This window comes from Populus euphratica, unplaced genomic scaffold (genome assembly GCF_000495115.2).
Source record: "Populus euphratica unplaced genomic scaffold, PopEup_1.0 scaffold28.1, whole genome shotgun sequence".
NCBI lineage: Eukaryota > Viridiplantae > Streptophyta > Magnoliopsida > Malpighiales > Salicaceae > Populus > Populus euphratica.
The window spans coordinates 177896-193541 of record NW_011499862.1 but is presented as its reverse complement, the minus strand read 5'-3'; the positions used below and the strand labels follow the sequence as shown (position 1 = coordinate 193541).

General features: G+C 30.5%; 1 protein-coding gene across 1 annotated transcript in view; it reads right to left on the bottom strand.

Annotated features, from left to right (window-relative positions):
- LOC105124971 (gibberellin receptor GID1C) overlaps positions 1-1605 on the bottom strand; it is a 2715-nt gene extending 1110 nt beyond the window's left edge. Inside the window, exons 1-2 of the mRNA XM_011025207.1 lie at positions 1292-1605; positions 7-612 (exon numbers count right to left, since the gene is read on the bottom strand). Coding sequence (XP_011023509.1) covers positions 7-612; positions 1292-1330 — 645 coding nt within the window. The 5' untranslated portion in view covers positions 1331-1605. The remainder of the gene's footprint in view (positions 1-6; positions 613-1291) is intronic.
- Positions 1606-15646: the final 14041 nt, after the last annotated feature.

Here is a 15646-nt window from a genome sequence, read left to right as displayed (position 1 = left end):
GTTCAGCAGTATGTTGCCCAATACTTCAATTCCTGATTCTACTGCTCTTGAAGCAACATGGTGAACAATGTTACCACCAGAGCTATCCCCAGCCAAGTATATATGAACTTTAGAATCTTTCTTACTCTGGAGCCATGCCCTTGAATTAACCCACTTCAGAGCAGTCCATCCATCATCATAAGCACACGGGTATCGATTTTCAGGTGCACGCCTATAATTCACAGACACTACCACAGCCTTGCAAAGGCCCACCAGGCGGCGACACAGTGTATCATATATAGCACTGTTTGCAGAAGAGTGAGCAAAGCTTCCACCATGAAAGAAGATTATGACAGGGACACGATCCAAGTTGATAGGCTTCTCAAGGTCAACAATATTTGGTTGTGATACTTGTGCATCAGCCTGTCGATAGATCCGGCTAAGAAGACTAGTCCCACGGTCAATGATAACATCAAATGAGAAAACCCCATCAACTGCATTTGCGTTGGCAGGAACTTTCCGGTCAAGGAACTCTGCCAAGTGGCGGTTGAAAGTCCCATCAGGACGACGAAGAAGATTGTAAGCCAGCTTGAAATTTGATATGAGGACCCACGTATTCAGGGGTACCACCATCTATTCAGAAAACAAAGGATCAAAATCTTCACTTTCTTCATTCCGAATAGTAAAATAGCAAGCCATAAACCATAAATGGTGATAATTTTTCAAAAACCAAGTACTAGACAAACCAACAAACAAGCAAGTAGAGACTGAAAAACATGCTAACAAGAAACAGATTTATCCATAAACCAAATCATGTTCCCTGAATTAAATTGATCCAAGATTAATAAGCCAAGTTCAGCATTTAGAATTTAGATAACCAAAACAGTACGTCCAGACCACAAATCAGATATTCCACATGTAACAAAAACCTAACAACAAACTACCGCTATATGATCTCAGAATCCAATAAAACTTCAAAACAAAACATCCCAGAACCCTAATACTAATCAACAAGCTTCCTTCTTTCCACAAAAACAAGAACATAAAACCCAAGAATATCAAATAATATATAACCTAAAGAATCTAAGATGCTTAAACATAAACCCCAAACCCATTTTCCTTCACCAACCGAGTCGAAATCTCAAAACCCCACTAAAAACATCTAAATTTCGCTCCGAATCCAGCTGATTTTCAACTTCAAACCACCAAAACACAAACACCACAAAAAACCCATCAAAAGACACCAGCTTCGATCACCAAAAGAGTACAAAATGTAAAGACAGAGGGAGGGATAAAAAAACAGAGAGAGTACCTTGCTTTCATTGAGATTGACTTCATTACTTCCAGCCATGAAACTAATACTTCTTAAAGACAGTATCCAAAAAACAAAATCTAGTATATCAATTTAGATCCTTTTTAAGACCAGCCCAATTGAAAACTCACTTCACATAGTGTAACCAAATACGAAAGATTCCATCTTTATAGCTCTAATCAACATGATTTGCATTCATTATCAAAGCTTATAAGAGGCCATAGAACATGAAATGGGTATCCTTTAAGCTTTGCAAAATTCACAAATTTTGAGGAGGGAGAGAGAGAAATGATGGTTGCAATAAATGGTAAATCTCACAGGGAGAAGTAGAAATGTGTAAGGGGTGGAGATGAGACTTCTGGCGCATTTTAGTAGGCTTATGAACATGAGTGGTAGAGTGCGCACTGAGTGTTTAGTGGGATTTGAGAGACGACAAAAGCAAGCGGCCGAAAGATAACTATTGTGTGGGACCCAGTGATGTAAAAATTAATTTTGATTCCTGGAATAGGTTTTTAGTGATTATGACGCAATAAATATAACTTAAAACAAAACGAATATATATATATATTACTAAATTTGACAAAGGAACTCTACGAAAGCTGAAGTGCATGCGGCCGGCGCCAAGGCACGTGAAGACAAACAGGGACCGTCTCGAACGCTTGGCAAGCCAAGCCTGAAGCTTGTGTTCCCGGTTTAAATAACCAGGAGGTCAATATTATAACATCGAATAATTAATTATTCTATGTTAGTATTATTCAGAAGGTAATTGTTAGTATTGCCATAAAATATAAAATATTAGTTGAGACTATAGCATAATCAAATAAATTGCCAGGATATTATATTAATAAATTTATATAAAAATTTATTAATATAAAAAAACTAACATGCACTATTTATAAAATGATCGAGCATACTTTAGATTGGAAGATTAAGCCTGCACACATTGATTTATATAACCCACGGTTGGGCCTAGGTTTTTTTTTGTTCAGATAGGGGTAAATAATTTTATTTTATTTTTGTATAAAGAAAGATAGACAACATATTATATACCTATATTATTTATTATGAGATGGAATGGATGACATGTTGTTCGTCTAGAAAAAAACAACATGTCGTTTAATTACAATAATTTTCAATCGTTGAAAGTAGCTTCAGCAATTAAAAAATCAGATTCATCCAAAACTTTATTTGTAGCTATAAGATATATTTTAGTCGGGATAAACCCTCAAAGTCAAATAAAATAAATTAAAAACAAGTCGTGATCTATCCTTTTAATATATTATTAAAGATAGGAATCACTTAAATTGAATTTTTCTCTCAAAAATAAATCCATGGATGCTGAAATTGTAGTTATTTCGGGTTTGAAACTTGTTCATCCGAGAGTTTTATCTCTCCTTTTTATTTTTTAATTAGTCTTTGTCTTTCTTTTTAATATTCAAGAACCGAGATATAAAAAATAAATAAGGTTTAGAATTAAATTATAAAAAAGGAACTAAAGATGAAAAATATTAGAACTTGAGTAACCAAATATATTTTTTCTGCGTCTTTAGAATACTGTAAACAGAAAAGGATTTTGATTTTTTTATTTAATCATTTGCTTAATAATTATAATAATTATGAATAATTAAATATTATTTTAATTAACAAAATATTGTTATCTTGGAGAAGAGAAATGTACTATTCAAATCGTAAAAAAAAAACATTTTTAAAGGGTATGCATTGAAAGGCATTTATATTGATTTTATTGTAAATTTTATATTATCATCTTATAAAGTTAGAGAGTTATGTAGTTAAAAGTGTCTTTAAGGAACCATAACAAATATCAAAAGACAAGATTTCTGTGTGAAAACCATGTTCGCACGAGCAGATATTTAAAAAAAAAAAAAAAAACTACGAGTGATATTCGCCAGCCATGACAAATGAAGCGGTGGTCGGCAGTGATTCCTAGAGAGTGGACAGTAGGTACATGCTGTGTCATGGGCTAGTCTGGATATTTTTCACGGTAAAAAATAATATTAAAAAATAAATAATTTGATTAAATTTAATTAATTTATATAATATAAATTAAAAAATAAACAACAGAGATAAAAGATCAAAAAATCAATTCCAACTCCTTTTTAAGTTAACATGAAAAATATGAGAGTTCGTGATAGGTCCATTAAAAATAAATTGAATAAAATAAATTTTAATTATTTATAATATAGCATTAAGGATGAGATTAAAATAGATAATAAAAAAAATATAATTTAGACCAAATCAAGCTATTAGTCTTGTTAGCATGGGTTTAAGATTAGAATAATTTCATAAAAAAATAAATATAAAAACTAATTTTTAATAAATTAAACATTAAAAGATGAGGCGAGAAAAAATAAAATGTAACAAAAAAACAAAAAAATACAAAGTTAACTTGTGTTAATATTTGAGACTCGTAATTCTAGCTACGAGTCTAAGATTAATCCAATAAAAAAAATCTAAAAAATAATAAAATATTTAATTATAAAATATCAATAAATAAAATTAATATAAAAAAAACAATCAAAATTTTTCAAGAAAAACAAATAGTAACAAAAATATAACTAAATTTGATATCAAAATAAGTTCACATTAAATGCTAGTGATTAAATTTAAAATAAAATTGAATAAGAAAAATAACAATAAATAAATAATAATTAAAATAATGAGTATTAAATATGATATAAAATAAATAAATAAAACTAATATGAGATAAGATTAAATAAAAAAATAATATACATAAGATAACAAAGAGATAGCAACAAGAAAAAAGGATCAAATTGTATAAAAAAAATAATGAAATGAAAGTTTTGTATTTTTCAAAGGAAAAAAAAAAGATGAAATATGAAGGAGGAGAAAAAAGTATATTAGCGCCACCTTGTGGACCAAATTGTAAAAAAAAACAAATGAAATGAAACTTTTGTATCTTTCAAAGGAAAAGAGAGATAAAATACGAAGGAAAAAGTCTATGAGCGCTACATCGTCGGTCCATCGCTGACATGTGCTTCATCAATGTTTAATCATCAAAGGAGCTCACACGTGCTCTGAAAGGTGCAAGTCCTTTTCCCTCGCTGCTGCCCGTGTTACCCATTTTGTTTTTTAAATATATTTTAAATACATTAAAAAACATAATTATCTCATACTCTCGAATGCAAGTCCAAGAAAATAAAGTTAGAAAGGTGGTTAAGTAGTTCCACTACACAGGAATAAATAAATAAAAAGGTCCTTTGGCCGAGTTTATTTTTATATTTATTTTAAAAATGAATTAATAATTCAAGTATCTAATAAAAATACAAGACCGAATAGTTTGATTTCTCCTCTAGTGACTGGGCTGAGGCCCAACCACGTGTTGGGCAAAGCCCATAATTATTTATTTATTTATAAATCTCATCACTTATGCCATACCTTTTACCAGTTAACGAGGTTTAAATTTCGTGGGTGTATGAAAGTGTATTAGTTATTATGTTTTAAAGTATTTTTTATTTAAAATTATTTTTATTTATTTTTGAAAATTTATTTTTAATATCAGTATATGAAAATAATTTAAAAATATTGGAATACTAATTTTTTTAAAAATCATATTTCAATGCAAAACAGATTAAAATTCACTCTTAAAAGGGTGTCCGACGAGGAGCAGCTTTCAATCATGCATTAAAATACTAGAGTGGAGGATAATATCTACTCAGCAATTTCAAGCCACAGGCAGTTTTATTTCTCAGCCAAGTGGAGAAACTTCCATGTAAAGCTTAAACGGTCGGATATAACTTCCTTTTTTTTGCCGTTTGCGAGAAGATTGGAATCAACTGCTCTTTCAAACACAAACACGTGGTCTCCAAATATATAAAGGATAAAACACCATCTCTTCCTGCCTCGTTGGTCTCTCTCAATTTGAAATCCTGTTTGGAGATATTCTAGCTAGAAAATCGTGGTATCACGTTTGGAATTTTGAGTTAACTCGTATTTTAAAAAAATTATTTTTTTTATTATTTTAAAAAATAAAAAATATTTAAAAAATAATTACAACCATACTCTCAAATTGGCATTAATCGGTTTAAAAATGTTGGCCAACTTGATTTTTTTTAAAAATTATATTTTTGCTATAATTTTTTTATATATATATTTTTGATTGTTTTGATGTACTAATTAAAAAAAATAAAAAATATTTTTTATAATTAAAAATAACTATAAATATAATTTTTTTGGATTAATTTTTATTGTTTCAAAATCTCTCTTGTTGTTCTGTTGCCATGAGATAATATTTGATACATGAAAGTCCACGTAATTTGACAAGAAATCCCTACTCGTACAGGCATGATTATGCTGTTTTTTTGTGAGTGCATTCATGAAGCATGACAAGCACAGATTTAAATCTCGTCCCAGCTTGGTTTTTGTCCTGTACACTGCCAGGTATGACAAGGAAATTTAATATTGGGCACAAATCAATATTTTAAAATAGCATACCTTATCCGGATCACCATACTAATCAAACTCGATATTCCTTTTAATTAAAATAATATTATTTTATTTTTTAAAATTTGTTAATATTAATCTAGCTGAATATGACCGGTCAATCACATTTAACAGGATTAATATATTTTTTTTATTCAAATCAAAATCTAATTAGAATCAAGTTTTGAATCACGAATTTTTTGTGCTAACTTCTGAACTGATTTAAATTAATAGCTATTAATAAAAATATAAATACAGGGTTTCAAGGGTCTATTAACAAAAATTGAAAGAGAATGTGAATTAATACAGGTCACAGACAACTCTTTGCTGGAACAATACTTTGATTTTTTTTTTTTTTTTAGTATTCAAGACACCATATTTTATAATTTATTTTTGATGAGATTATCCTATTTTATAATTAAAGTCACAAATTTAACATATTAATTAGAGTTTATTCAATTTTATTGTTCAATACTTGTTTAATTTAAATTAATTTTTATAATTAATCTTGATTTATTTTCTATAAAATTATTATAGTTTCATGATCAACATCATAGACTGTGAGAGTTAATCCAAGTTGACTCAAAAAATTTTTTTTCCAGTTTTATCATCTAGAAACTGGGTTTATCAGAAATTGAGTTTTATGATTTATTTTTATTTGTTTGCTATGAAGTTAACCCATTTTCATAACTCAAGTTGCAAGTTTGATGGGCCAGCCTGATTGACTCTAGTTTTTTTGTTATATTTTTTAATTTTATTACTCAATATTAAGTTGATTCAAAATTATACTTTATAATTTATTCTAATTTACTTTTTATATAATTATCATAGTCTTATTACTTATATTGTGTTTTTAGTAGTTTAATCATTGTTGATCTGATCAATCTACTACGTTGTCGTCTTAATTTTTTTAAATAAATATTGTATTTATTTTTTTCAATAAAATTATATTTTTATTTGTTGTATTTAAATCTACCATATCAAACAAATTTTATAACATCAATATTTTAGTATTTTATAACAATTTATTTTTTAATTGAAAATATATTAACTAGACCTAAATATTTTTTTAGATTAAAAATGGATGAAATACTCACTGTAACGCTAGCTGATGATGTAGTTGTAAAATAATATTTATGTAGCTTATTTATTAAGGGTAGAATAGTACTTTCAGTTTAATTTATATATACTTTATTTGTATTTAGGTTAAGGTTAAGCATTCATAATATACAGATTATTCAGAATTCTAGCCTTCTTTTTGTGTTTGATCTTAATTATTTTAACATAGTATCAGAGCTGGTTTTATGGAACGAGGCTTAATCCCGAACATAGCTTCGCGGATCCAACTTCGTGGATCCAACTTTTGCAATTTAATCCCAAACGAGGTTAAATTTTTTGGAGTGAGATTTTGTCTCCCGCTTCTGCAAAATTTGGTATTTCGTCAATTCTTGCAATTATTTTAGTATTTCGTCTTCCCTTCAGCTTTTGCAATTTGGTATTTGCGTTCAGTTTCTGCAAATTTGTTTCGTGTTTTGGAGTAATCGTATAGTAGTGAGAAGATATTTGTTTAGTTTCTGAATTTTTGTTCAGTTTTTACAATTTGGTATTTGGTTTTCCGCTGCTTTTGCATTCTAGTTTTATGTGATTATTGATTATGGCTACTGAAAGAGATGATTCGCTTCAGTCTATGAGTGTGAGGTTGGATGGGAAGAACTATTCATATTGGAGCTATGTAATGAGAAATTTTCTTAAATGTAAGAAGATGTGGGGGTATGTTAGTGGAACTTATATGATATCGAAGAACATTGAGGAGAGAGATGTTGTTTTGATAGATATATGGGAGGCAAATAATGTAAAATTCATTACTTGGATCAACAATTCTGTTGAACATTCGATAGGCACGCAGTTAGCGAAGTATGAGACAGTAAAAGAGGTTTGGGATTATTTACAAAGGTTATTCACGCAATCAAATTTTGCAAAACAATATCAATTAGAGAATGACATACGAGCTCTTCATTAGAAGAATATGAGTATTCAAGAGTTTTATTCTGCTATGACAGATATTTGGGATCAATTGGCTCTTACAGAATCGACAGAATTAAAGGCATGTGGTGCCTATATTGAGCGTATAGAGCAACAATGATTAGTACAGTTTTTAACAGTACTTCGCAGTGACTTCGAATGACTTAGAGGTTCAATTCTGCATCGTTCGCCACTGCCTTCTGTTGACTCTGTTGTGAGTGATTTATTGGCTGAAGAAATATGTCTTCGATCTTATTTTGAAAAGGGAATTCTTTCTGCTTCGAATCCTTCAGTACTAGCAGTACATTCGAAGCCATTCTCTAATCATCAGAAGAAACCTTACACAACGATTGGCTTCGACGAGTGCAGTTTCTATAAGCAGAAAGGTCATTGGAAGGCTCAGTGTCCTAAGTTGAGACAACAGAATCAAGCTTGGAAGTTTGGCAGTCAGTCACAACCTATTGCTCATAGACCACCTCAAGGTTATAAACCATCACACCATAATACTGCAACATTAACTTCCCCAGGCTCTATTACCGATCCCAATACTTTGGCTAAGCAATTTCAGAAGTTTCTGTCCTTGCGGCCACAAGCAATGTCCACTTCTTCTTCCATAGGTCAGTTGCCTCATAGTTCCTCAGGTATGTCACATTCTGAATGGATCTTGGATTCTGGTGCTTCTTGTCATATGTCTCCAGATTCCTCATCTTTTACCTCTATGTCCCCTTTGTCCTCCATTCCTGTTATGACTGCTGATGGCACTTTTATGCCCTTAGCAGGTGTTGGTTCTGTTGTCACACCTCACTTGTCTCTCCCTAATGTTTATCTTATTCCAAAACTTAAATTGAATCTTGCGTCTGTTGGTCAAATATGTGATTCTGGTGATTATTTAGTCATGTTTTTGAGTTCTTGTTGTTGTGTATAGGATCTGTAGTCTCAGAAGCTGATTGGGACAGGCCGTAGGGAGAATGGACTATATATTTTGGATGAGTTAAAAGTGCCAGTTGCTACTGCCGCCGCTGCTACTACTACTGTTGATTTGTCTTCCTTTCGTTTAAGTCTTTCATCTTCTAGTTTTTATTTATGGCATTCCCGTCTAGGTCATATTTCGTCTTCTCGTTTGAGATTTTTGGCATCCTCAGGAGCTTTAGGAAATTTAAAAACTTGTGACATTTCTGATTGTAGTGGATGTAAACTGACAAAATTTTCTGCTTTATCTTTTAATCGAAGTATTTCTGTTTCTTTTTCACCATTTGATTTGATTCATTCTGATGTATGGGGACCTTCTCCTGTTGCCACAAAAGGAGGGTCTCGATATTATGTCTCTTTTCTTGATGATCATACTCGTTATTGTTGGGTTTATTTAATGAAACATCGTTCTGAATTCTTTGAGATATATACAGCTTTTCAAGCTCTTATCAAAACTCAATATTCTGCCATGATTAAATGCTTTAGGTGTGATTTGGGTGGGGAATACACCTCTAATAAATTTTGTCAATTGCTTGCCTTAGATGGAATCATCCACCAAACTTCATGTACATATACTCCTGAGCAAAATGGTGTTGCTGAAAGAAAACATAGGCATATTGTCGAAACTGCTTGTTCTCTCTTGTTGTCTGTTTTTGTTCCTAGTGAGTTTTGGGGAGAAGTTGTTCTTACTGCAGTAAGTTTGATTAATACAATTCCATCTTCTCATAGTTCGGGTCTATCTCTTTTTGAAAAGTTATATGGGTATGTCCTTGATTATTCCTCATTTAGAGTCTTTGGTTGTACTTGTTTTGTTCTTCGTCCTCATGTAGAACACAGTAAGTTATCCTCTCGATCCGCTGTTTGTGTCTTTCTGGGTTATGGTGAAGGTAAAAAGGGGTATCGTTGTTTTGATCCAATAACTCAGAAACTTTATGTGTCTCGTCATGTTGTCTTTCTTGAGCACATACCTTTCTTTTCTATTACATCCACTACTCATAACATGACCAAATCTGATATTATTCATATAGATCCCTTTTCTGAGGATTCTAGTAATGATACCTCTCCCCATGTTCGATCAATTTGTACTCATAACTCTACAGGTATTGGTACTTTACTCTTTGGCACACCTGAAGCTCCATTCTCATCTACAACCCCTCAAGCTTCATCTAAGATTATGGATCCACCTTCACGTCAGTCCATCCGTATTCGTAAGTCCACAAAACTACCAGATTTTGCTTATTCTTGTTATTCTTCATCATTTACTTCTTTTTTATCTTCTATTCATTGTCTCTTTGAGCCCTCTTCCTATAAAGAGGCAATTCTTGATCCACTTTGGCAGCAAGCTATGGATGAGGAACTTTCTGTTTTGCATAAGATAGATACTTGGGATCTGGTTCTTTTACCTCCTGGTAAGAGTGTTGTTGGTTGTCGTTGGGTGTATAAGATTAAAACTAATTCTGATGGGTCTATTGAGCGATACAAAGCTAGGCTGGTTGCAAAAGGATATTCTTAACAGTATGGTATGGATCACGAGGAGACATTTGCCTCGGTTGCAAAAATGACTACTATTTGTACTCTTATTGCTGTAGCTTCGATTCGTCAGTGGCATGTTTCTCAGCTTGATGTTAAAAATACCTTCTTAAATAGAGATCTTCAAAAAGAAGTTTACATGGCACCCCCTCCTGGTATTTCATATGACTCTGGATATGTTTGTAAGCTTAAGAAAACATTATATGGTCTTAAACAAGCACCTCGTGCTTGGTTTGAGAAATTCTCTATTGTGATCTCATCTCTTGGCTTTGTTCCTAGCAGTCATGATTCTGCTCTTTTTATTAAGTGCACTGATGCAGGTCGTATCATTGTGTCTTTATATGTTGATGATATGATTATTACTGGTGATGATATTGATGGTATTTCAGTTTTGAAGACAGAGTTGACTAGACGATTTGAAATGAAGGATTTGGGTTATCTTCGATATTTCTTGGGTATTGAGGTAGCATACTCACCTAGAGGTTACCTTCTTTCTCAGTCGAAATATGTTGCAGATATTCTTCAGCGGGCTAGACTTACTGATAACAAAACTGTAGATACTCCCATTGAGGTTAACGCAAGGTACTCTTCTTCTGATGGTTTACCTTTGATAGATCCCACTTTATATCGCACTATTGTTGGGAGTTTGGTATATCTCACCATTACTCGTCCAGATATTGCATATACTGTTCATGTTGTTAGTCAGTTTGTTGCTTCTCCTACTACTGTTCACTGGGCAGCTGTTCTTCGTATTTTGCGATATCTTCAAGGTACAGTTTTTCAGAGTCTTTTATTTTCATCCACCTCTTTCTTGGAGTTGCGTGCATACTCTGATGCTGATCATGGTAATGATCCCAAAGATCGCAAGTCTGTTACCGGGTTCTGTATCTTTTTAGGTGATTCTCTTATTTCTTGGAAAAACAAGAAACAATCTATTGTTTCTCAATCATCTACCGAAGTAGAATATCGTGCTATGACATCTACTACCAAATAAATTGTTTGGTTATGTTGGTTATTTGCTGATATGAGAGTTTCCTTTTCTCATCCTACTCCTATGTATTGTGACAATCAGAGTTCTATTTAGATTGCTCATAACTCGGTTTTTCATGAGCGAACTAAACATATTGAGATCGATTGTCATCTTACTCGTCATCGTCTCAAGCATGGCACCATTGCTTTGCCTTTTGTTCCTTCTTCCTTGCAGATTGCAGATTTCTTCACCAATGCGCATTCCATCTCTTGTTTTTGTTTTCTAGTTGGCAAACTCTCGATGCTTATAGCTGCCGCATCGTGAGTTTGAGGGGAGATGTTAAATAATATTTATGTAGTCTTATTTATTAAAGGTAGAATAGTACTTTTAGTTTAATCTATATATACTTTATTTGTATTTAGATTAAGGTTAAGCATTCGTAGTATACAGATTATTCAGAATTCTAGCCTCCTTTTTATGTTTGATCTTAATTATTTTAACAGTAGTATCTATTAAAGGGGATTCAAAGGAAAAACAAATCTCCAAAAAATAACAAAAAAATTACCTGCATTTTCAAATGATTACCCCACGTTATTTTTTTTTCCATCCACAGTATCTTTTAAAAAATATCTTAAAAATATTAAAGTATTGGTTATAGGATCGCTGTGTCTATTTTATTTTCCGTAAAAAATCATTTAAAGTAATAATTTCTAAATAAATAGAAAGAGCTACTTTCTTCTCAGAAAAAAAGTCGAACATAAATAATAAATGAAGAGCAATAAACACTTGTGAAAGCTGGCTTCATTGATTACTGAGAGAGACAGGAGAAAATGAATTGAATTTCTTATGTTATTATCCATTACTCAATTTTCTTAAACAAACAAACCAGGGGCCAACTTCTATCTCATTCATGTTACACGTGGTCCCGCGCCAGTGGCCAGATCTACAATGGTCCGAGTGACCAATCCATATATTTGTTTTTATGTTTTAAACTATTTGTTTTTATTTTTCTATACTAATTAATTAATTTTTAACATTTTTAGATGATTTTTATTTTCTGATATCAAAATTATTTTTTAAAAATTAAAAAAATATTATTTTAATATTTTTATAAATAAAAAATATTTTAAAAAACATGTTAAAATAAACTTTAAACAAACTAACAAGTCTGACACGGAATTTGAGACCCACACAATAGATACGTCCTAAATTATTTTTACCGCGTCTAATCTATTATCATCAAAATTATCAAGAGCTGATCCAAATCTTCATAGATTAATTAAAAAAATTATTAATTTAATATTTTTTTAAAAACTAGAATGATATTAAATTAAAAAAATAAAGACTAAACTAAATATCAATCAAATCAATTGGGTTATATTAATAAAAGCAAGTTTAATCTTGGGATTCCATAATTCCATGATTCCATGATTAATCAAGAAAAGATGACCTGTAAGGTGTAGACTGCAAAAGGGAGAGAATATGGCTGTCCACCGTTCATTTAATCTTGACAAAGCAATCAATTGTTTATTTATTTATTAGTATTAATATTTCCAGAAGAGAAAAATAAAATAAAATAAAAAGGTGCTTCTGTCCTCCCTTTGCAATGAAAAAGTACACCATTGAGTACTTTGAGGAAGTTACAACTTTATACAAAAACTTGCACAAAGTTTTGCTATTATGCAAAAAGAAAAAAATATTTCCGTGCTGGATCATTCTGGATGACAATTTTATTTTATTTTTTTATAACATTTAAATTAATAATTCTTAGAGAATGTTAAAATCACCCTTTTATTTATTAAAAAAACACATGAAAAAAAGAAGAAGAGTGGATTACATCTTATTTAAGACTTTAATTCTAAAAAATACAGGTTTAAGATCATAATTTTACTATACTGATCAAAGTAGGTGTACAAGTGATTACCAGCGAAACTAGGTTCAGATTGCCTAGCCCGTGGATCCTTAATTTTTAATTAACAAAGTGTAATTTTTTATGTTAAATTAATGCTATTCGATTTATTGTATGGTAATATAACCTTTGATTGTAAATACAAAAGCTCAACTCACGAGTGAAGCAACAAAACATATTTAGAATATAAATATATTTGGTGCATACTCAATGCATTTCCACTTCCTTTAAAATATTAAAAACCAACCACGATCAAGTTCAGATTTAAATAAAAAAATAATTTAAAGTGAAAAAATTAAAAAATTTATTTTAGAAAAACACTTTTAAAATAAAAAAATTATTAAAATAAATAGTAACACACTCCTCGATAACTTTTTTGTCATTGCAAAGTTTAATATAGCAACGCATTTATCAAATTTAAAATGGATTGCATTTTTATATGTGCTGAGGCGTGCTCGGCATGAAAAAAAAAAGAAAAATCAAATCGATATAATTTAAATATTTTAGTAATTTTAATCTAGAAAATAAAAGGAAATGAAATACAAGTACACTCCACTAATTAATATTACGTCATCTTGACGTCCCAAACGAAGGTGGCTAAGCCTTTGCCACGCCTACAAGCTCTGCCTTGCAAGGGATCGTTTGGCTCAGCTTCAATTTAGCAAGTTAATAATCTGAAGTCACCATCGATGAAGCTCGAATCATGGGGGCTTCACTGTTATTATGAGCCCACAGTCCACAAAGAGTTTTGGAAGCATTGGGGGTTGGGTCAACAACCAGCAACACTCTTTGTTTTCTTGTGGCTTAGCGCTTGGACTCCAAAAATATCGCCCTCTCCTCTCCTCCTCCTCCTCTCCTCCTCCTCACTCTAGCCGCAACCTAGCTAGTTTTTTAAATTTATTCTTAGATTACACAAAAATGTTAAATTAAAGAAATTAAAAATGTTTTTTTGGGACGTAAAAATGAACACGCTCTTGACAAGACAGTGTTCTCTTTATATGTTTTTTATGTATGGACCAAAGCTCAACACCTCAGCCTCTCCATCATGCTTTAATCTCTTTTGTCTTGTTCTGTATTCTTGGCTTTCTCTCCCTCCTCCCTCTATCTCGACAGCGAGAAGACCGTAATTATTGTGTTCGCATTGACTTGATTTTTTCTTAATTATAACATGAAAGTAATAGATACAAGAAAAACCATGAATTTTAGTTTTTTATTTTTTTTCCGGTGAAACTTGTGAAAAATTATAGTGTATATAAATTAGCTAAATACTTTCAAATACATCACGCCTTATATCATCATATAAATAAATAAAATTAATTTTAAGAGGTATAATTTAATTAATTAAATTTTAGATTTATTTTTTAAAAAATTAAAAATTTAAATTTTATAAAATTTAAAGCTATTTTACTTTTTTATTTCTTTTTCCACTTAAACTTATGAAAAATTATAGTGGGTATAAATTAACTAAATACTTTCAAATACATCACGTCTTACATCATCATATAAATAAATAAAATTAATTTTAAGAGTTATTATTTAATTAATTAAATTCTAGATTTACTTTTTAAAAATTAAAAATTTAAGTTTTATAAAATTTAAAGCTATTTTGCTTTTTTATTTCTTTTTCCACTGAAACTTATGAAAAATTATAGTGGGTATGAATTAACTAAATACTTTCAAATACATCACGCCTTACATCATCATATAAATAAATAAAATTAATTTTAAGAGTTATTATTTAATTAATTAAATTCTAGATTTACTTTTTAAAAATTAAAAATTTAAATTTTATAAAATTTAAAATTATTAAAAATTTATATGATTATTAACTTTAAAATTTATGAAATTAATTAAGGTATGTACAAGTTAGTCCAAATATTTATATTAATTATAAAAATAAAAATAAAAATAAAAACATAAAAATTTATCCACCTCCCTGGGCCAACAAAGTTAATTACTTAACATACCAATCCAAATTTGGTTAAAATTAAGTTTATTTAAATTATTTTAAATATTAACAAATCAGATTCAAACCCGATTAACCTAACCAAATAATATAAAACTTAACCGGGTGAACTCCCAAGAAATCAGTGGAATTTTTATTTAAAATGATTTTGTAATGGGATTGGTCCGTTGGCATCAGCCCTTTACAAGATTAGATAATAGGATTTCAAGGGTGACCACTTTGGGATTTTCATGGGCAAAGGCCTCAGATGGTGTTTCTCAACAGGACCTGCTAAAAGGCTTGTTTTGGCCCATACATATAGAGCGTGAAAGCCCAACAGTATATGAACTGTAGTATTTTAAGACTTTAAATGTGAGTACAAGGGCAATATTTGATTTTTATAATACCAATTTTTAAGTTTGTTATTGGAGCACATGCTCTTATAATTTAAATTTATTAATGAAGATTATGTCGAGGGTTTTCATTTAACTCCCCATTTAAATATTATTTAAAATACCTTAATTTAATACTAAACCGTTAATTATCAAA